Source organism: Suillus fuscotomentosus, assembly GCF_016647785.1.
Source record: "Suillus fuscotomentosus strain FC203 chromosome Unknown F5891scaffold_3, whole genome shotgun sequence".
Classification (NCBI taxonomy): domain Eukaryota; kingdom Fungi; phylum Basidiomycota; class Agaricomycetes; order Boletales; family Suillaceae; genus Suillus; species Suillus fuscotomentosus.
The window spans coordinates 250,765-270,164 of record NW_024539515.1 but is presented as its reverse complement, the minus strand read 5'-3'; the positions used below and the strand labels follow the sequence as shown (position 1 = coordinate 270,164).

The 19,400-nt window shown below is 48.5% G+C and overlaps 9 protein-coding genes and 2 non-coding genes across 11 annotated transcripts; 4 read left to right on the top strand and 7 right to left on the bottom strand.

The window, feature by feature from the left end:
- Positions 1-40: 40 nt before the first annotated feature.
- F5891DRAFT_1181223 (uncharacterized protein) lies at positions 41-3,240 on the top strand (the record flags this gene model as incomplete). Its single annotated transcript, XM_041366020.1, has 8 exons — positions 41-388; positions 439-561; positions 610-856; positions 922-1,046; positions 1,098-1,284; positions 1,339-1,400; positions 1,452-1,493; positions 1,537-3,240. 8 exons carry the CDS (start codon positions 41-43, stop codon positions 3,238-3,240), a joined length of 2,838 nt encoding a protein of 945 aa, XP_041232489.1.
- Positions 3,241-3,531: 291 nt separating this feature from the next.
- Positions 3,532-4,996, bottom strand: F5891DRAFT_1161064 (NAD(P)-binding protein; the record flags this gene model as incomplete). Its single annotated transcript, XM_041365247.1, has 7 exons — positions 3,532-3,585; positions 3,634-3,741; positions 3,861-3,946; positions 3,974-4,102; positions 4,348-4,395; positions 4,686-4,746; positions 4,787-4,996. The coding sequence occupies 7 exons, from the start codon at positions 4,994-4,996 to the stop codon at positions 3,532-3,534; spliced, it is 696 nt and encodes a 231-aa protein (XP_041232488.1).
- Positions 4,997-6,191: 1,195 nt separating this feature from the next.
- F5891DRAFT_1181221 (uncharacterized protein) lies at positions 6,192-7,038 on the bottom strand (the record flags this gene model as incomplete). The annotated part of the gene is made up of 4 exons (XM_041366019.1): positions 6,192-6,539; positions 6,586-6,736; positions 6,789-6,802; positions 6,856-7,038. The coding sequence occupies 4 exons, from the start codon at positions 7,036-7,038 to the stop codon at positions 6,192-6,194; spliced, it is 696 nt and encodes a 231-aa protein (XP_041232487.1).
- A 368-nt stretch (positions 7,039-7,406) lies between these two features.
- F5891DRAFT_999328 (uncharacterized protein) lies at positions 7,407-9,547 on the bottom strand. The gene is made up of 13 exons (XM_041378537.1): positions 9,409-9,547; positions 9,226-9,353; positions 8,994-9,143; positions 8,719-8,854; positions 8,404-8,674; positions 8,318-8,358; positions 8,244-8,262; positions 8,164-8,191; positions 8,090-8,111; positions 8,000-8,039; positions 7,784-7,877; positions 7,493-7,731; positions 7,407-7,440 (listed from the first exon to the last, which is right to left on the bottom strand). Exons 2-12 carry the CDS (start codon positions 9,244-9,246, stop codon positions 7,657-7,659), a joined length of 897 nt encoding a protein of 298 aa, XP_041232486.1. The 5' UTR covers positions 9,247-9,353; positions 9,409-9,547; the 3' UTR covers positions 7,407-7,440; positions 7,493-7,656.
- A 211-nt stretch (positions 9,548-9,758) lies between these two features.
- On the bottom strand, positions 9,759-10,979 carry F5891DRAFT_999313 (uncharacterized protein). Its single transcript, XM_041378536.1, has 3 exons — positions 10,635-10,979; positions 10,292-10,580; positions 9,759-10,239 (listed from the first exon to the last, which is right to left on the bottom strand). The coding sequence occupies exons 1-3, from the start codon at positions 10,842-10,844 to the stop codon at positions 10,163-10,165; spliced, it is 576 nt and encodes a 191-aa protein (XP_041232485.1). The 5' UTR covers positions 10,845-10,979; the 3' UTR covers positions 9,759-10,162.
- Positions 10,938-11,020, top strand: F5891DRAFT_t19. Its single transcript has one exon. It is a non-coding gene; the product is annotated as a tRNA-Arg (tRNA).
- Positions 11,021-11,109: 89 nt separating this feature from the next.
- Positions 11,110-13,507, top strand: F5891DRAFT_999307 (kinase-like protein). The gene is made up of 6 exons (XM_041378535.1): positions 11,110-11,997; positions 12,045-12,218; positions 12,268-12,455; positions 12,503-12,585; positions 12,638-12,787; positions 12,837-13,507. Exons 1-6 carry the CDS (start codon positions 11,164-11,166, stop codon positions 13,412-13,414), a joined length of 2,007 nt encoding a protein of 668 aa, XP_041232484.1. The 5' UTR covers positions 11,110-11,163; the 3' UTR covers positions 13,415-13,507.
- On the bottom strand, positions 13,467-13,549 carry F5891DRAFT_t14. The gene has a single exon. It is a non-coding gene; the product is annotated as a tRNA-Arg (tRNA).
- A 309-nt stretch (positions 13,550-13,858) lies between these two features.
- F5891DRAFT_940844 (uncharacterized protein) lies at positions 13,859-16,145 on the top strand (the record flags this gene model as incomplete). Its single annotated transcript, XM_041374301.1, has 6 exons — positions 13,859-14,000; positions 14,048-14,139; positions 14,192-14,303; positions 14,357-14,724; positions 14,773-15,084; positions 15,135-16,145. The coding sequence occupies 6 exons, from the start codon at positions 13,859-13,861 to the stop codon at positions 16,143-16,145; spliced, it is 2,037 nt and encodes a 678-aa protein (XP_041232483.1).
- A 598-nt stretch (positions 16,146-16,743) lies between these two features.
- F5891DRAFT_347500 (uncharacterized protein) lies at positions 16,744-17,395 on the bottom strand. Its single transcript, XM_041371453.1, has 4 exons — positions 17,151-17,395; positions 17,014-17,094; positions 16,905-16,960; positions 16,744-16,846 (listed from the first exon to the last, which is right to left on the bottom strand). The coding sequence occupies exons 1-4, from the start codon at positions 17,199-17,201 to the stop codon at positions 16,753-16,755; spliced, it is 282 nt and encodes a 93-aa protein (XP_041232482.1). The 5' UTR covers positions 17,202-17,395; the 3' UTR covers positions 16,744-16,752.
- A 437-nt stretch (positions 17,396-17,832) lies between these two features.
- On the bottom strand, positions 17,833-19,286 carry F5891DRAFT_939611 (uncharacterized protein; the record flags this gene model as incomplete). The annotated part of the gene is made up of 3 exons (XM_041374238.1): positions 17,833-18,317; positions 18,380-18,542; positions 18,594-19,286. The coding sequence occupies 3 exons, from the start codon at positions 19,284-19,286 to the stop codon at positions 17,833-17,835; spliced, it is 1,341 nt and encodes a 446-aa protein (XP_041232481.1).
- Positions 19,287-19,400: the final 114 nt, after the last annotated feature.

Sequence of the window (19,400 nt, the reverse complement as noted above, 5' to 3'; positions counted from 1 at the left end):
CATTCTTTTACGACACTCAACTGAACTGACTAGTCTCGTCATGCACAACGAGTCTGCCTCGGACTACTGTCCGGATACCCCAAATACAATGGACGCAAGCAGTCTTTACCATGCCAATAGTAACATCGACGACCTAACTCTAGCTTTGATGAATCTCTCCCAAGTATCGTCTTCAGAGTCCCAGCAGAACATATGCTGCTGTTGTGGTAACACCGAGTGTCAAGCGACGAAGAGTTGGCTGGATTCAAAGGAGAAGCTCGAGAAACGATTGCATCTCAGCGCAGGTATGTCTTTCTGTCGTCTCCAACGCGAGTGGTCCACAAGCATCTACACAGAGGTTGGGTCTGCTCTACTGCAGCGGCATGAGGCATACGTCAGTCAACACGAGGTACGTGAAGTTCCGATCGCAACATGCCCTCGTAGCTTATTTTATATCAGTCTAATGTGCGCACGCCGCGCGGTGCCTCAGATGATCTTGTGGATGAGTCACTTCAAGACATGCATGGCGAAGTCAATTCGCCTGTGGCCGAGCTGGTGAAAGATAACGCTATCCTGGAGAAGGTTAGAGTTTTCCTTGTACAATGGGTCATATTAACACTTCAATTCTAGCGGCTAACGCAAGCGTTATTGAACTGTGAAGTAGCTGAGGCATCACATAAGACCGTACTCATAGAGCTTGAGGAAGCTCGGACGTCGGTGACGCGCCTGACTGCATACCAAGCTCGTACTGTAGGGATCGAATCTCGACTAGCTGCTACTCTCCAAGAGAACGATGACCTTCGGCAAGAACAAGACAGTGAAGCACAAAAGGCAAAGACTTCAGAAGCATGTATTGCTGCTCTCAAGGATCGTACTGGTAGGGTTTTCTCATCGTCTCTAAATCAGGTTTTACTGATTACTGATTATATGCCCGTGACACAGATAAGCTACAAGCTGAGGTTCGTCGATTGCAAGCTGACCTCGAACTTCGACGCTTGCAACGATTAGAATCGTCAGAATCCCTACTACAAGACGTTCGCTCTCGTTTAGAAGATCTTCATCACACGGTGAGGGTCATGTACAAACGTATGTAGCGAATCGCCAATGACCACCTTTAGCACACTAGCTCGGTGATAACCGAGGACTCGGAAGTCATGAAAGTGCTGGAGTCACTGGTTTCTGACAATGAGGTCCTTAAGGGTGACAATAAGGAGCTCCATAAGCTTCTTACCGAGTCAAGAGAAGACCTTCAAGTGCTGCGATCACAAGTGGAGGAGAACGTTAACTTTCCACCTGCAGTACGAGGTCTGCGTTTCATATCGAAGTCCAGTGTACAGCAACTTACGGTGTTACAATTAGTGGATACGCTTTCGAGACATTCACGGACGGGAAGTGGCCCATCATCATATATTCGAGATTCGGTACGATGATATATGCTCATCTAAATTTCTATTCATTCACGATTGACTCAGCTACTAAACTCTGTCAAACGTCCATCAAGCTTAGAGCCAAGAGTTCGTCAGTGTCTTTGTAAGCGTATCTCTCTCACACGTACAGCCGATGGCTTACGCGGATCTTAAGGAGCCGCTCACACCCGAGACCAGCCAGCGCCCACTTTCTCCAGCAGAGTCAATGGTTCCCTCAGAAACGAAGTATACCAATCTGTACCCACAATACCCATCTTCTCACTTCAGCTCGGATGTGGAGGAGTTCGACCTTGATCACCACTCGTTGCTCCCCAACCCTAATCAGCATTCCAAGGCGGTGCAGACAGACCGCTATCTAGGGTTGCATCCAATGTCGTCTCTCAACGAGCTTGTGCCATCTTTTGCTCACGATGGCCGATCGGATACGTCCTCCTTTCAGGATAGTCAACCCTCACACCTATCTGCTCTCTTAGAACGGATGACGTCACTCTTGTTGCGTATGTCGCAGGCAGATGCGCTGACTCTGACAAACCGCTTAAAACGTCAGCACCTGCGTGGCGCGGACGTTAAGCACCTATCACGCGCGACAGTAAGCAGTATTCTCTCGGAGATCACCCAGCTACGTGCACAGTACCGCATGCTGCTGGAGGATGAGAAGGTTACCCTCATGTGCACCCGGAAGGATCTGCGTGGGCTGTTCAAGTTTTTCAAGGACGTGTTTGAGGAACTTGGGCAGCTACGTGTCACACTGAATGATGTCATTCTAGAGCCTTCTATAGCACAAAGGGTCAGTGAGATGGCGCTAGACCCTGCAAAAGCTGAGGCGATGGAGAGAGAGAGGAAGGCGTCTGGACCGGGCTCAAGTTGGATGGCTCCATTCTCGAAGCTCTTCGGTTCATCGTTAAGCGAGTCGAGCACTCACCCTTCTCAATTACCCCCTAGACCTGTAAGTCGAGGTCGTGGAGTCATTCACCAGCCACGTCCGGTGCCAAAGCTAGGTCCGGCGCTTGCTGCATCTGCTACCATAGTCAACGTCGAATTCTCGGGGGCGGGCATTGGCAAGTCTGTAACAAGCACGTTCTCAGCTCATCCTGCAAATGAAGCACATCCGTTTGGCCCGACGTCTCACGTCGATACCATTCCTCGCCCTCCTACGTCAACCTCAAATGTACGCAGTGTCATGGGCATCTTTGCAGGTGCACCACACCCAAATGATACTGCAGACCTATGGGTAGTTCTTCCCCGTGCTCCTCGTCGTGTCCGTTCCACATTCTTCAAATCAGATGAGCCCTCGCAGAGCGATACCACGACCATCGACAGACCCCTCGCGTACAAGCGGAGCAATTCGCACTTGTCACGCGAGATTGGCGCTAACACTAGTCCAGAGCACGGCGAAGCGGATGATATCCCTGGCCCCCTTCTCGAGCGTACCCTGCGTAGACGGGGTCTTTCAGACTCATCCATTCATTCGACGTACATGAACCAGGTCGAACAACGTACACCTACTGAACCCAGCGCCGGCGGCAGATCAGTATTGCAAACCCTTAGCAGGACGATGAGAAACTTCAGCTTCGTTACGAGCCAAACGGTGTCGGGCTCAGCGTCATCGTCACCACCTAGTCGCATGCCAGACGAGGCTGGTCCACTGGAAGGCCTTGACATGCCACGCCCTCATCCTCGCAGAGTAGCCACTCCAACGTTATCGTCGCTCATCCCAAACTTGAACCTAACATCGTGGGCTACTGCCGGCGCCGCATTGGAGAATTCCCACTCGGGGCCGCGAGCAATGTACTATGGCAACGTCCGAGAGGATTCCATCGTGCCCAGACCATGAGAAGATCAGAGGAGGGATATTTAGGTTGACAGTATCGATAAGCCTAATCGACATTTTTATATTGGGGAAAGTGTAGGTTATCTATTCAATAAGACATACATGCAGTGCTTGACTTAATTGCTACACCGCCTTGATTATCCCTTCTCGTTACAATATTATATCAAGTGGAATATTGCGTCGTTGAAGTTCTTTGCATACAATATTAATGGGCTACAATTTGGCATTCGGTATAAGGATGCTTGAGAATAATGATGTATGTGAAGCTCGGAGAATGCAGACGGAAACTTGGCACTAGAGTGTAAAACAAGGATGTTCGAGGAGATACCTGCCATCAATGGCAAGGGTCTTGCAGACAAGTATTGAGTGAATATAACAAACTGGGTAATGGCATACCTGTCCATATGGATACTGGTTGCAGGCCAGCATCAAAGCAGCTTGTGTAATATCTTCGCCACGCCCAGGACGATCTGTGTATTGCTTTCTTCTCGCCATAGTCCTCACCTACCGGAATCTGTGAGTTCATCAGATAAGATCACCAATCGCGGGCTGAGTTTAACAAAACTTCAACCAAAATCGCCACCCCAGAACGGAAAATCCCAGGTACGATATTAATCACCGACCTGGCCGGCTACCATCCTGAATTCTTGCGCAAGTAAAGTACTTAAGCGAATAGCGGCCGCCTTTGAGACGCTGTACTTGTAGGGTGCTGCGTGGTACGATTAATATCAAAAACAGAGGTAATATTCATGGTAGAGCCAGTGTGTATGTGATTTGCCAAAAGAAGTCGCGTTGAGAAGGGGAAAAAACGCTGTAATCGTGAAGAAACAGTTGATGTTGGTCCTGTAAACGTTCTCCCAATTGACTTTAAGAGAGCCTTGGCACTCTGATCACGCTTCTTGGCATCACTCTTACCTTCACTGATGCCAGCGTTGTTCACCAGTATGAATCTCGAAGGGCATTTTGGGGGTGTAAATTTGGGTGAATTTGGAGTTTGCCAATCCGATGGGCGTCTCCATGGTGGTGAATCTGTGAATCTCGCAAAGTATCTGCACTAGGGCTAGGGCATAACATTCGCAACCATGAATTGTGAAACGAGAAATAAGCTACAGTTACTATCTCTATCTTCAAAATCTCCCCGAAACCATTCCTTTGATTCTAATGTGAGTAACATTTTTTCGCGTGTTAAGTTCTCAGTCTCATACTGACTACACAGAAACTAAAAACACCATACAAACCTCTCGTCAAGTGGCATGATATGGAATCCACTATCCTTGGCAAGCGGTCCGCTGAAGATTTGCCTCCTGCTCGTCGAATGCCTCCTCCACCTGAAGCAAGGACAGTGGACTCGGACTCGGACTCGGACTCAGCAGAGTTTGACAATGGCGCAGATTGGTTGGATGGTCCAGCTGCTCATTCAGAGTTTAGGACAGTGGAGAAAGATTTACCTTCACTGATGCCAGCGTTGTTCACCAGTAGGTCAATGTGATCTTCCTGCTTGTCGATCTCCTGGACCAATTCAATGTTTGATCGAGTCTTTCGACGTAACGTCACAAGTGACTGGAATAAGTTTCCCCTTAGGATGAGCTATGGTGTGTTTCAAGGACGCCTGGCGGCACGACGTGATGTAGACTTTGGCCCCGTTATTGGCAAAGGCTTGTGCAATCATGAGGCCGGTTCCACTTCCTGACACGACGCAGATCCAACCCTCGACATTGAAGAGGTTTTTCGTGACAAATTTTGCAATTTTCACGAACATTTTGACTGGGTTGAATGTTCTGAGAATCGAATGGACTTTCGCGGGACTGCAAGTACGTGAGCTGAGCAGAAATCTGGTCGTAGGAACGACTATATAGCTGATCCTAGTCGCGGCGAGTAGGAGAGTGAGGAACGGCTAGGACCGTCATCATCTGTACTTATATGTTCAAGTCGGACAGACTCGGACTGGGACAGCTGAGGACTTTGTGACCGGATGTAACATACTGTGACTTCAGTGACATTCGCAGGCACCGGCAGGACTACGTTGTCACGGGTCAGCCGATCAAAGTACTCAGTTCTTAACGTTCACCAAATTTTCAGTCATAACACGATGTTTGATAATATAGGGTACAGCGCACGCTTTATCCACCATCATGATGCAATTACGGGTAAGCTTTTCGGCCTGGAGATTTGAGTAAGTACTAAAACCTTGCGCTTTCACAGGCAGAAGGGTTTCGGTCTTCACCAGAGAAGTAATATCATCATGCTACGCATGCGTCGCCATCATTGTATCCGGCAATTTTATGGACACCTAAACTTCCCACTTATCGCGTTTGAAAACCTCGGGAGGACCTCTGACTGTCTGGGTGGCATTGATCACAAAAGGCTTCGCATGACTTCAGTACGACTGCATTGCAAGATGATACATTTACGAACATTTTGTTTGTTACGCCCACCACCTGAACCACTCAGAGTGCTCATGTGTAAGTTTTCGTTTGTCGCGCTTCGAAAGATTAATCTACCGTTTAGCCTGCAAAAGCCTGAACTCGTGTCGCCAAATGAATGAGACTGACTCACAAGGCTAGTAACGAATTTCCGTTTACTGCGAGGTAAGGTCTAAGTGAGCGTTCCGAATATATGCACTGCGCTGACACAGACCGCTCGCAAGGATTGTATATAATCCAACCCATATGTCTACGAAAAGTTCAGTTGGTGGCGAAGGATAGAGATCCCGGTTCACTCACAATTCTCCTTCATTGCTAGGAACTACACATTTTTTTTACAGTCAGTCAGTTTGGTACTGCGCGCCCGAGAAAGGGTCTCTTACGAAGCTTATGACAAGTACTGCGACCAGGCTCAACATAACTTTAGTCTAAACACGCCAGGATCGTCGTCTTTTATCATACCTGGTTATCAGACCGGTTTCTAAGGAGTGGTTGATTGGACGTGAGTCATATGGAAACTGAGCACAGTGCTCACCAATAGTCCACAGAACCAAACGGTCGATCATGTTCGTCGTCCTGCAAAATCGTCGCAGCAGCACAAACTAGAAGTGTTGTGGCTTGCCTTGAATATCCCGACCGCTGGCTCTTCAAGTACCACGCCGTGGACAGGGTAAGTATCAGATCACAGAGCACACGCGAAATGAGTGCAAGAGTGATCGGCATGTTTTGATCAACTTCGAATACCGCAATGCTTGTCGTTTTGAAAGCTTGCACTGTGATCACGAGTGAGACAGCCTGAGCTATTATGCAGAGTACCAGCGAGAGAATGGGAAGAAGGAGTTTTTTCGAAACATTCCACAGTCGAAAAGCAAAGTACGACTACGTGCAGGTGAGTATCACCATCAAATTCGACGAGGAATCCTACTTCAACGAGTGCCCCTGTAATTCCAGTGAAGAGGATAGTCGCGGCGGATGCCAATGGGAGTATCTGAAGTTTCGAAGGGTCGTCGTATGCGCTGACAGCAGTGTTCCACAGTGTTGCCGATACACATATTACATGTGCAATTTGTGTTGCGCTTTACAATTTGGCTGGTCTGGACAGGGAACAAGGACGTGTAGGCCACTTACAAGACTGCTGCTACCTGGAAAGATCACATCAAGTCAGTGATTCGTGCCTCGCATCGGCTTCACTGACCGTGAACCTAATCGCTCGATGGTCGTTGGCAAAATTCGCATAATACACATACGTCTGGATGACGAGACAGCCGAAGAGGCAGGTATCAACGAGTGCACCCAACACCACAGGTCCGACGATGATGGATGGATTGAATGCTGCGACTTCAAAAGCCAAGGAGGTGCTGGAATTCGTAGGATCCATGATGCGAGGTAGCGTCCTGTCCGCTTTCCCAACCCGTTTTAAATCTCCTTTTCATTTCTTCCGCTTGGCGCAAAGAGTTGATGCAATGCAGGCTAGTTTGAACTTGCGCCGCCGAGTACAACGGAAGTTAAATGGTCTGTAACGTTAGTATGAATTGCCTTCGTTATGATCTAGAATCAGAATCTTATCTGACGATCGATGGCCATCATTTGAGTTGCTTTTTCAGTGCTCACTGGGCTCATTGTACTCTGTCAGTAATTCCGTTATGTCTGTGCTCGTGTTTGTATTGAGACTCTTGCTCTAGATCATGATCACTTTGACCGCAGACGAGCCTGAGATAGTAGCTTGTCTAGTTCCTTAAGTCAGCGGGTATATCTTGAATAACCGATGCAACGGCTAAGGCTTGAGACCGATCAGCCACCGACACATGTTCACAGCCTCTGGAGAACAGCACCTCGTGGATGCCTCCTTGAAACAGACAGTTATCATCTGGCTCTTTGTCTACATTTCTCGGTGTTCCCGTACGTGCATCCAAATCGGCGACCAGTAGTTGATTTATACTAGCCTCATCATATAATGTATGGATTGTCGTTATTGTCACTATCCGGTTCCTCGGTCCTAAACTTCACCCTCGTCGTATTTGAAAACATCTGGAACAGTTCCGACTGTTCGCGTGACGTTGATCACAAGAGACTTCATACGACTTCAGTAAACCACATCGCAAGACGACAGTACTTCTACGAACCTGGGTTTCACGGCTACGCCTACCAGCTGAACTACTCGGAGGATTCATGTTCAAGCTTTGGTTCGGTACGCGGAGGATTAATCTGCCGTTTAGTCTACAACCGCGTGAGCGCGTCACCAAAATAGTCAAGAAAGCTCACGATGCAAGTAACGAGTTCGCATTCACTGAGACGCAAAGACTGAATAAGTGCTTCGAATGCGTGCAATTTGCGGACACAGACCAGTTGCAAGGGTTGCATATAATCCAACCCATATGTCTACAAAAAATTCACTGTGCGACGAAGGAGAGATATCCCGGTTGACTCACAATTCTGCTTCATTGCTAGGAACTACTCTTTCACAATCAATTCAGTGCTTTGTATCTGGAAAAGGATCTCTTACGAAGCTCATGACTAAGACCACGACCAGGCTGAACATAACAATTAGCTGCAACACTGCACCAGGAAGGTCTTGTCACACACCTAGTCATAAGGCCAGTTTCTGCGTGGTGATTGGAAAGGTGAGTCATATCTACCAGAAAGTGCTCAATGCTCACCGAGAGTCCACAGAACCAAACGGTCAATTATGGTCGTTGTTCTGTAAATAATTACGACGGAACAGATTGGAAGTAATTTAACGTGCCTCACAAATGCCGACGATCGTTGCTTCCTGAGGTACCACGCCATGGACAAGGTAAGTGTCAACTCACAAACCAGACGAGAGGTGAGTGAAAGCGTGATCAGCTTGTTTTCGTCAGTTTCGAACGTCAGAAGGTTTGTCATGGCGAAAGCTTTCACTGTCATCGTGAGTGCAATGGACTGAGCTAATAAACACAGTGCCAGCGAGATAAGGGGCAGAGTAAGTGTTTTCGAAAGCTTCCACAGCCGAAACGCGAAGCATGACTGCATATATACTAGTCAGAATATCCATCAATTCGATGAAAGATCTTACTTCTACTAGTGTTCCCTGTAATTGCAGTGAAGAGGATAGCCGCGTCTGCTCCAAGCGGGAAGACCGACAGCGTGAGAGGGTTGCCGTAGCCACTGACAGCAACTTTCCACAGTGTCGCTGATACACAGATCACATGTGCAGTCTGTGATGCGCTGTACAATTCGATTGGCTTGGGCAAAGCAGGCAGGAAAGCGACATAGGGCACTTACAGGATGGCTGCTACCTGAATCATGGCGTCTAGTCAGCGACTAGTGTTCTTAGTTCACACTGGGTTCACTGACCGTGAGCTTCACTACTCGATGATCGTTGGGGAAATTCGCATGATAGACGTAAGTCTGAATGACGAGACCGCCGAAGAGGCAGGCATTAACGAGCGCACCCAACACCACTGGTCCAATCATGATGTATGCATTGAATGGAGGGAGTACGTTCTGTACTAGGGAAGTTGGAGTGGTGATATTCATGATGTGTGTTAACTTGGTCTACTTCTGCAAGCCATATTAAATGACCTGCCAGTTCACGTCTGCTATTCATCGCCACACCTGATGAGGCTGTCCGGTTTAAACCTATGCCTTCTATCATGAGAGAATTGATGTAAATGGTGTGCAAGAATTAAGCTCGATAGTGATTCGATGATAATGCTGTTTGACGTCTCATGGTCATCACTTCAGGTACGATACATATGCCGACACTCACTTGAACTGTCGTACATCGGCCGACAAACACATCCTGCTGGTGCATCCATCCCGTGTAATCATAGGCTGGCATTAAGACTCATCTGATCACTTGGACGATGACGCGACGAATGAAATATGTGGTTCAATATGAATCGTCGTACCTGTATAAGTTGGTTCCCCGCAGTTCCCCGCGCTTAGTGGGAATATCACAACCGCTTTAAGGCATAGTAGTTCTACAAAGTACCTCATTATTACGGTAGGACGTGAGATTCATCGGCCCCCGACCCGACTTCAACGTCGAGAATCCTCGTCAAACTAATTTTTACGATGGGTAAAGGAACTCGATTTGATGTCAAATAAATTTCAACGCTAAAAGTCAATGATGCCGTGTTCTGTGGAAGTCACTGGGGAGATGATGGACCTCCAAAACATAAAACATCATAGATACTTTTGATTCCACAGGGCCAATCTAAGACTGGCTGCTCGTGGCAGGAAGTCGTGATAGCGTTCTCGCCGCAGCCCTGCAACGGGATAATTCCTCGTGACTACAAATTATCCAAAAACAACAAAATTAGCCGCGAACATCGGCGCGTAGATCATAGATCACTAGAAGTTTTGAATGTTTACGGATATTGCAAACAACGCATTAATATTATAACACCTAGCATGCATGGACGACAAGGCTGAAAGTTCGACAGAAAAAGTGTACACATGTTACATTCCTTATTACGAAGTCCAATGTTGTTGGTACACAGTGGGTGGAGAAAATGATTTCAAGCAACATATCCAGGTGGAGTATCCGCGTATGAATTTGAAGCTCTCGGTGCGGAACCGGATGACGTATACGCAGCTAGCAGCACAAGCACATTAGAGATATCGATGCTGTCTAAATGAGTACTCACGTAAGTTCTCATCGTCCTCCATGGCCGCCTGCCTCTTCATATAAACGACTCTTTCACGCGTCTTCTCCAAGACGCTCACGAACTCAAATAACCCCCTGTCATAAAACCGGATCTCGACGCTCGTACCGTCTGTGAGCCCACCACCCACTGAGGGCTTGATATCAAGCACCACGAAGTTAGCGCCGAAGTAAGGCTGCTCAAATTTACTAGATAGGATCGCGTCCAGTGGTATCGATAGCGATTCGAATGACGGCTTGGGCTTTCCCCCTTTGAGTGTTGTGAAGATCAGCTAGTGCACATCAAAATCAGATTGATTAATGTTTGGAGGGAAAGATGAACATACTCGTTTGTTCGTCAGCCAGAGTTTCCCTCTCTCCTTCATCTTCTTCACCCCACCGTTGCCCCCGGTGGCAGCAGTGCCCGAAGGTGGCGCGTCAGGTATGGTCATGGAGAACTCCACTTGCGAATCACGATCTATGGACATGATGGTGGACTCATCATGTAAGGGTATAGGCTGGTGTCTCGCATCCAGCATCGTCCAATTGAGCGCCATGACAGAGATGAGTGTCAGCGCAGCCTAACTCCAACAGTAGTTAATTTGGTAAGTCCTTCTACGTGAAAATGAGTCAGGATAGAGATACGTCATGGCTACCTGGCGCAATGGTAGCGCGTTTGGCTTCGACTGCCAGCGGCACCAAAAGGTTGCAGGTTCGAGTCCTGCGGTGGTCATTTTTTTATTGTTTATCTTGTGCTTATCTAGCTCACGTGACCCTAGCGCGTTTGTCGCGACGAGGCTAGCGTTTTAAAGATGCTTTCTACTTACCACGACACCTGAACAAGCTGGCCATTACTCACATCGGCCAGACTGCGCCATGGCTACCATACTGCTCTCTCAGCATTCATCTAATCCTCTTGAAGTCGGTTCTTCTGATATTCGCAACAAAGCTTACCACGAGGAATATGTCTCAGCACGGAATACAAACGGTACTTTCAGTCCCACCTCCGAGGACGGTCACAATGGCCTCGAAAGCCCAGATATGGTCGAGTATCACAATCATCTTGCACACCTTTATTCAAAACAAGGTGTTGTGCCCTCCACTATCAAGCGAAGGCGGCCAAGTCACCCAGACGAGCTGCCGGTCGTAGATCTCGACGAGAGCATGGAAAGCGCTGACGATATGAACTTTGAAGCACCGCACGATATGGGCAATCTAGACGACGACGACGAAGACCCTGATGAAGACGCCGACGCAGATGGTGAAACGGACGAAGAGAAGACGTTGTACCTCAAACCACCAGAAGAACAACAAGAAATCCAACTAGAAATTGCCAATCTCAACAATGCTGTTCCGTCGTTATCAGAAGACTATACCATCGTCGACCGCCTTGGCACAGGGACATTCTCCTCCGTATACAAGGCCATAGATTTGGCCTACCATTATAAATGGGACAACACTGCGTGGCATGGCTACCATCCTCCCACATCCTCCGCACATTACCAATCAGCCCCTTATTCCCCCGGTACCAAAGTCTTCGTCGCCATAAAACGAATATATGTCACAAGCAATCCAGAGCGGATACGAAACGAGATCTCGATCATGGAAGATTGCAGGGGATGCCGTCATACTTCTCAGCTTATCACCGCGTTCCGACACCAAGATCAGGTGGTCGCTATCATGCCATATACCCGCAACGAAGATTTTCGAGTGGGTGCACCGGTTTACATATGAAAGACGCTTTAACGTTAGGTCAGGAATTCTACAAAGACTTGTCTATGGCTGGTATCAAAGCATACTTTCGATGTATGTTCCGTGCGTTACGTGATATTCATGCCAGAGGTATCATACATCGGGACGTTAAACCTGCCAACTTTCTGTATGATCCTCGAACAGGTGTAGGTGCCTTGTGCGACTTTGGCCTCGCAAGTGTGAGCAGTGAGACATGTGCTTCAAGTATCCGTTATAACATGTTTTCAGAGAATGGATGGATCCACGCCGGCGCACGGAGCATGCTTGCATACCTCTGCCACGCGAGAGCATCCTCATGGAAAAATAAGAGGTCGGAATGACTATGATGTTGACCTCCTGAAGAAGATGCAGAGGGAAGCCCGACAGAAAAGTTCATGGTCAAGCGATCGTGTTGGCTATCCTGACAAGGATACGAGGTGAGCTTTCGTCTCCAAGTAATTCGCTTACTGACCCTGTGAATTAGAGCCCCCTCAAAAGCAAACAGGGCAGGCACGAGAGGCTTCCGGGCCCCCGAAGTCCTTCTAAAGTGCAGCCAGCAAACCGGTGGTACGGCATGTCATTTTTAATCCGACGCGCTGGCTGAACGCGCTGCGCCTAGCCATTGATGTTTGGTCAGCTGGCATGATCCTTCTCTTCTTCCTGGCGGGAAAATTCCCTCTTCTACAGTCCAGTGATGATATAGAAGCTCTCATGGAAATAGCTACCATTATCGGACGACAGAAGATGGAGAAAACTGCGATCTTGCATAGTAACTATCGTATTTGATTTAAACTTTTCAGCTCATGAGTACTATACAGGTCGGACATTTGCGACAAACGTGCCTTCAATATCGCAAGAGGGCATAAGTTGGCGCGAGTTCGTTGAAAAACAAAATCCTAACATATTCAAGACTCGTACGCCAGACCCTCGATATTATCCATACAATGACTACGAGACACATTCCCCTGGAAGACTCGACCATCCGCCGTCATCTTCTTCATCATACGGCTCTCGGTCACGCTCCACTACCCCCACGCGTGCCAATATACCAGCACCCCCAACAGCTGAATCGCACCGAATTGAGGTCGAAGCTGCGCTTTCTCTTTTAGCGGAGGTAATGCATCCCGAGTCAACGCGACGCATTACTCCGCGGGGAGCACTATACCACCCATTTCTAGCGGATCCATCGGAGCCCGAGGACGATGACCTGTTCCCACACCCGTTTGGCGATGGCGTATGTGGGAAGTGGCATTACGTGGATGAAAGAACAGATGAGCAGTATGTAATTATTTTAGATGACGGGGAGCAAAAGGGGAGGCGAGTGATATCTGGAGAGGGTATAAGCATAGGGAGGTGGCCTTGTGAGTTCCATAGGCACGAGTGTTACGAGGAGTAAGAAGAAGAAGATGTAAAAAATAATTTGTGCTTTTATTAACAGCAACAAAAAATGACCACCGCAGGACTCGAACCTGCAACCTTTTGGTGCCGCTGGCAATCGAAGCCAAACGCGCTACCATTGCGCCAGGTAGCCATGTGTTTCATTGAATTGCGTGGGCATATTATATACGAACGAACGAGCATGTCAACAACATAAAGGTTCGTGTTCCCCGAGCTGCTGCGTCGCTATAGCTGCTCATGTCTTGGAGAGCAGCATAAAGTTGAACCCCCCATGAACTTTCAAGACGAATTTCGTTCTTGGTCTCTCGCCTTACTCAAAGACCCTTTATTTCTTCAAATAACCCCCCTTGCCATTTTCGTTTTATTCCCGCTTATTGTCCTGCTCTTCGTCCAGACGGTATTCAGCCTTGGATCATCTTCACCAGTCACCTGGCGGTTAGCTATGGTGTTTGAGAGCTTTTCATTCAACTTGCCGTGGAACTGGTCATCATCCTCCAGTACCCAACAAGAAACTAAAAAACTCAAGAAGAAAGTGTTACGCACTCGTAGTGAGCAGATCGAGCTTAATGGACATGCAAGACCACGTATGTACTGGTTCTCATGTGATAATCTAATTGTTGCAACACATCAGTTTCAGAGCACAAAAACGATGCTCATGATGGCTATTACCCCGGTCTTGTCAATATATCCGGAACGTACTGTTTCATGAACTCAACTATGCAAGTAAGGTGCTCAATCCGAATCGTGATTCTCCAATTCACACTACTGCAATCAGGCTATGGCATCCTTGTCCTATTTACACCCTTATCTCTCGTACACGCAAGCCAAGGCCATTCAACTTGATGTGCCATCACCTGTCGTGGACTCCCTCTTGGCTTTGCTCCAAGGTGCGTGCCATCATACAGCACCACAGCTACGCATTTGACAGACATATCTACAGACCTTAATACACCTCGCTCTTCTTATCATTCAATTCGTCCACTCGACATGATCACCACCCTCGTCAATCACTCCAGAAGCAAACATAACTCCCTCTTTTCCTCTCGAGAACATCAAGACGCACAGGAATTATTCCAACTCGTTTCCGAATGCATCAAGAAGGAAGTGGCTGCAGTTGACAATGAGGGCCAACGGGACCGTGGTCTAGGTGGACTCTCTCAAGTCCGCAATGACGTCAACAAGGAGATTGGGAAGAGCGTGTTCGACGGGCTCACAGCGAACAGACGCAGCTGCGTTGAATGTGGCTACACAGAAGCAGTCATGCATTTTGCTTTCGATAGCTGGCAACTTGCCTTGCCTCGATATGCCGTATGTGTTGATTGATTTGGTCATCGATGTACTTTAACTCGCACACAGGCCAGCTGTCATTTGGAAGACTGCCTTGCGGAATACACTAAGCTTGAGATGTTGAACGACTGCATATGTCGCAAATGTTCGATGAAGGCCACGCACCAGAGGCTTAGGCAAGAGGCAGACCGGCTGGCAGCAGCAGTGATTGCAGACCCTACTGCTTCTGTATCAAAGAGGAAACGAATGAAGGATGCTAGAAAACTAGAACTCAAAGTGCAGTCTGCCTTGGATCATGGTCGACTAGAAGAGGAAGTCAAGGGCGTCAAGCTGGAGAAAGTGTTTAGCAGAGCATCGACAAAGCAAGCTATGATCGCAAGAGTAAGTCTGAGTTTCGTTTGTGCCCCCTGAGTATCTAAGACGTTCTACAGCCACCTCAAGTTCTCGCACTGCACCTCAATCGATCCCTCAGCTACGGCCACTATGCTGCTAAGAACACAGTTCGCATTCTGTTTCCTGAGTTTCTAGATCTCACACCATTCACAACGTCTGGCAACCTCTCCACCAAACCTTCTGTTCCCATCTCGTCACAACCACCCCTACTCCCTCGTTCCACAACTCCTACACCGGCAACATATGCCGTGCAAAGAATCATATACCGTCTTTCTGCTGTTGTGTGTCACTATGGCCAGCATTCCTTCGGTCACTACGTTTGCTATCGACGCAAACCCCGACCTGTATCCTACGGCTCGCGGCGCTTCGCACCGCCAAGACTCGCCGACCCACTTGGCTGCGACTGCGAAAGGTGCCAGCGCTATGGGCCCGTGCGCGACGATGACGAAGCTGTGGACTCCATGTATCGCCCTGGCCGGGGATGGCTACGGATCAGCGACGATTCAGTGAAGGAATGCGGAATAGAGACAGTGGTGCAGGAGGGTTCTGGGGCGTTTATGCTCTACTACGAGCGCGTGGTACAGTCGCGCCCTGGCATTTACCCACATCACAACTCACCACGAAGCTCAGAGGAGACACTCAAGCCGCGCGTGAACGGGTCAACGACATCGGTTGCAAGTTCGTTGGTAGATGGGGATATTGTGGAGAATAGAGGGAGGGGTGTGATGGGACCGAGAGTTGTGAGGAGCGTAGTAGCTGGGAGAAGAAGTATTTCAGCTGCGCGACGGGACCGAGAGTCTCTATCTGCATCGACTCCGTCTCTAATGAACGGGAGCGCTGTTCCTTTGAAAGCAAATTTGTCGCAGGCTTCTATGTCAAGCACATCTACCAATTCGTCTTCTCTCTGGGCATCAGCACCAGATATTATGCATGTGCATCAACGTGCGTCATCTTCGTCTTCATCCCTTACCGTTCGTCCACCGGGATCTCGCCATCCCAAATCCCCTCGGCCTACACACCCCTCACCCGTTGTCGACCAGAAAGCATAACTGCCTTTCTGTAGCGCTCATATTATCATATAACTTTATTATGCTCTTGTATCTTTAGCATAACCTAGCCTGCCACATGTTGAGCTCTCTACTAACTTACTTAGCCATGCTTGTTGGTATCATTGAATACCGACTGGACTGAAGTCATCTACGGCGTTTAACGGCGCTTATCTGTCCCTAATAATGCAGTGCACAATAGTAAAGATACACAATAAGTATTATATTCACGATAACCCGTGATTGCCGCCACGTCACGCAATGTTTAGTAGGCCTTGTGACAGCAGCTAATCTTGTACATGTCAAGGTCATGTCATGTCATTTTGTCACGATCATCAAAGTACGTGTGACCTAATGTCCCGTCAAAAGACCTCTAGTAATCATCGCGTAGATTCATCAGTTGAATGAAACAAGCAACCTCCGCCATGCCCGGCATCGCGTCCACCAGTAGCCACCGCGAGCTATGTACCGTATTGAACATCGCCCCCATGACCGAAGCAAGAAGCAAGAGCACCATGACCACGTCGACTTGGCCGCAGAGTAGATATTTAGATAATACAAAATTCGACAGCCCAAACCAAGCAGAGAAATAAGGCCGGGTGAAATACGATCACCAATAGATTCGGCGCTCAACGGTGCGCTGTTTTGCGACGACAGGTCGGGTGTAGGAGACTGTTCGCCTGACGCGGGTGACAGTGGGGTACCTGTGGTTTTGGGTTGCGTTAGATATTGGATTTGGGGTGAGAAATGTGTCGACTGTACCATGCTTGATAGATTTCGTTTGAGGCTTCGAGTTGGACTTCGAGAATTTGTCGGCCCTGTGAGGTGGGATGAGTCTTTATGCTTTTTTATTGTGGAAGGCGAGGCTTACAGCGAAGTCGACACGAGAGCCAACGACGAGACCCTCTTGACGACCGTACCGGTCGTGGTTAACAGCGACGATGTCACCAGGCTACAAAAAAGTATCATTAGAGCTTATTCGGCACTGGGAAAAAGCGGAAAATTCACAGTAATATCGCTGGTAACAGGGAGCGCTGCGTATTCCTCGTAGATGGCCATGATGGGCGTCGGCGACGGTGGGCGGGATAGGTAGGAGAAAAGGTGGGGTTGTAAGAATACAAGTGTTGAGGATGGGAGAATTAAATAAACAAAAGGGTGGGTTTTTATAGATTAGATGTCCGGTCAATGACCTCCGGAAAAGGCGAGGCAGACACGAGGCAGCGCCTGGCAGGCCAGGGAATTTGCAAAAGTGGGTAAACGCCTCGTTTCTTCTTGTCCCTTGCGGCCGAGTTATGTCCGGGATGCCGAATTCACGTAAATTGCGTGAATTCGACTTATTCAATCGTGCTCAGTATTGTCGTCGTTTTTGTATGTATGAATCGTCGTAACGACTGCAGTACTCTGTGGACGCTGAGCGCTGAGGAAAAACGCTGATGCGACTAGGGACATGAATGCCTCCGCGGTATCAGATCCAACACAATGGACAAAAATCGGCTATGGAAGGCAGCCGGCGCACTCCTGGATTCCTGGATCTCCGGTAACAACACAAGAGCAAGGATACAAATGCATGTATGGATTGTTAGCTACGATAGAGGGGTCTAGAATAGATGTAGGGCGTGCCTTGAGCCGTTCAGCCTCATCCGGGCATAATGTATGCATGTATGTATGATCAGCCGTGCGAGTATGTCATTCAGGATACATTGAAGAATCTCTCTCGCAGCTTCATAAACCACCGACGGATGATATCTCGAAACCTCAAAGGATAAGTCGTTGAACTCGAAGCATCGACGTCCACAGAAGACTCGACTTCAAATGGTGGTGAGGCACCAGACCTGCCATGTATCTCTCTTCTCTCTGATATCTCACGCAGAATGTCATCCCCGCAGTCCTGATACGCCTTGGCTAATTCGGCCTCTCGAGAATAATACGGGCGGCGCACAGAATATGGCGCAAGGGCATTGTATTTACGCACCAAAGAATTCAATTCGGCGATGGCTGTATCGTGGTAAGAGCATTCTCGTTCTTCCCACTCGCGGTCGCGCAATGATGTCACACTGCCCAGCGATAATGAAGGCAACATAGTCGCTGGTTGTAACATTGTTAAAGTCCGAATTGCACGCCTTGTCCACGACTGCCGCAGGACATTGCGAAACGAGTTCACTGCAGTCTCGAGCTCTGTAATTTTATAATATGGTGATTAACTTGAAGATCTCACCGACATGGTATAAGTCACCCACCGATTTGGACTTCAACCCATGGTGGAGCTGCCCCATTCCTTTGAACAATCCGGTTCATGAGGAACTCTTCTCTTGCAATGAAAGGATTGTGCTCGTCGCTCAATCTAACCATAGGCTGACCTCGCCCTTTGATTTTGTCGAAATGTCCGGCAGCTCGAGCTTTCTATCTTTAAATGTAAGAACAAAATAATTCCGAGTGAATGACGAAGCCAACCTGTATCTTGTCCTCTATCAAGGCCTGCCACCCCCTCATACTCACAGGGTTCCGACGAGCAGTGCGTTGCCCCTCGCTGTTCTTCAGGCCCAAGCGATAATCCAATGTTGACTCTCTAGCTCTCGACAGTCGTCCTGCTTGCTCTTTTCGTCTGGCTAGCTCCCTCTCCGTCTTCCTAGTGCGTTCGTCCGTCACAGCATGGACGCCAGGCGTCCGTGCGGATGCAGGTGTGAAGTTGCCGAGCTTAATGGATGCAGACGCATGAGAAGGGGCCTTGTAAGTAGTAAGCCAAGGCTTGTGACCTTCTATAGAAGGTAGCAAAGGTTTCTTTGCAAGCTCTTGCCACCCTTGGGCAGATCGTTCGACGACATGTGCATCTGTGTGCACCTTCGGCGGCGCCTCCCTCAGCTTCATGTCAGCTGACCTGATAGGCCCCGAGCGCATAGGCTTGTACTTGTCGACGAGCATGCGCAGCACAGCATCCTGCATGGATTCTTCGCCTGTCCAGTTTGCATCCGGGCTCTGTAGTTGAGGAATGTTGGATATGCTTGGTTTAGGACTTTGAGCTTCTTCTGCTTCCTCCCGTTCTGCATCTGCAAACAGCTTTTCGCTTGCGCGTTGGTAATGACATATGGTAGGAAAGCTATGAAAACATCTTTGTGTTCGGTGTGATACTTGGAAGAGGCTTATCATGAATCAGGAGGATTGTTTGGTTCAGTTTACACACGCCAACTGACGCGGTGCTATTTCGACGATGTCCTGTTTACCGTTACGCGCTCATTATCTCAAATCCATCATCGATGCATC

Bases quoted from the DNA above. Each gene is read 5' to 3' on its own strand.
- F5891DRAFT_999313 (XM_041378536.1), bottom strand. From the start codon at position 10,844: ATGGCGCTCAATTGGACGATGCTGGATGCGAGACACCAGCCTATACCC. The intron at 10,581-10,634 runs GTATGTTCATCT...GATGTGCACTAG, and splicing joins TCTGGCTGACGAACAAACGA to CTGATCTTCACAACACTCAA. The intron at 10,240-10,291 runs GTGAGTACTCAT...TTGTGCTGCTAG, and splicing joins GGAGGACGATGAGAACTTAC to CTGCGTATACGTCATCCGGT.
- F5891DRAFT_347500 (XM_041371453.1), bottom strand. From the start codon at position 17,201: ATGGCCATCTACGAGGAATACGCAGCGCTCCCTGTTACCAGCGATATT. The intron at 16,961-17,013 runs GTAAGCCTCGCC...CCCACCTCACAG, and splicing joins GCTCTCGTGTCGACTTCGCT to GGCCGACAAATTCTCGAAGT. The intron at 16,847-16,904 runs GTACAGTCGACA...CCAAAACCACAG, and splicing joins AACGAAATCTATCAAGCATG to GTACCCCACTGTCACCCGCG.
- F5891DRAFT_999307 (XM_041378535.1), top strand. From the start codon at position 11,164: ATGGCTACCATACTGCTCTCTCAGCATTCATCTAATCCTCTTGAAGTC. The intron at 12,219-12,267 runs GTGAGCAGTGAG...ACATGTTTTCAG, and splicing joins GCGACTTTGGCCTCGCAAGT to AGAATGGATGGATCCACGCC. The intron at 12,586-12,637 runs GTACGGCATGTC...CGCTGCGCCTAG, and splicing joins GTGCAGCCAGCAAACCGGTG to CCATTGATGTTTGGTCAGCT.
- F5891DRAFT_999328 (XM_041378537.1), bottom strand. From the start codon at position 9,246: ATGAATAGCAGACGTGAACTG. The intron at 9,144-9,225 runs GCAGGTCATTTA...TCCCTAGTACAG, and splicing joins TGAATAGCAGACGTGAACTG to AACGTACTCCCTCCATTCAA. The intron at 8,040-8,089 runs GTGAGTCAACCG...AATTTTTTGTAG, and splicing joins CCTAGCAATGAAGCAGAATT to ACATATGGGTTGGATTATAT.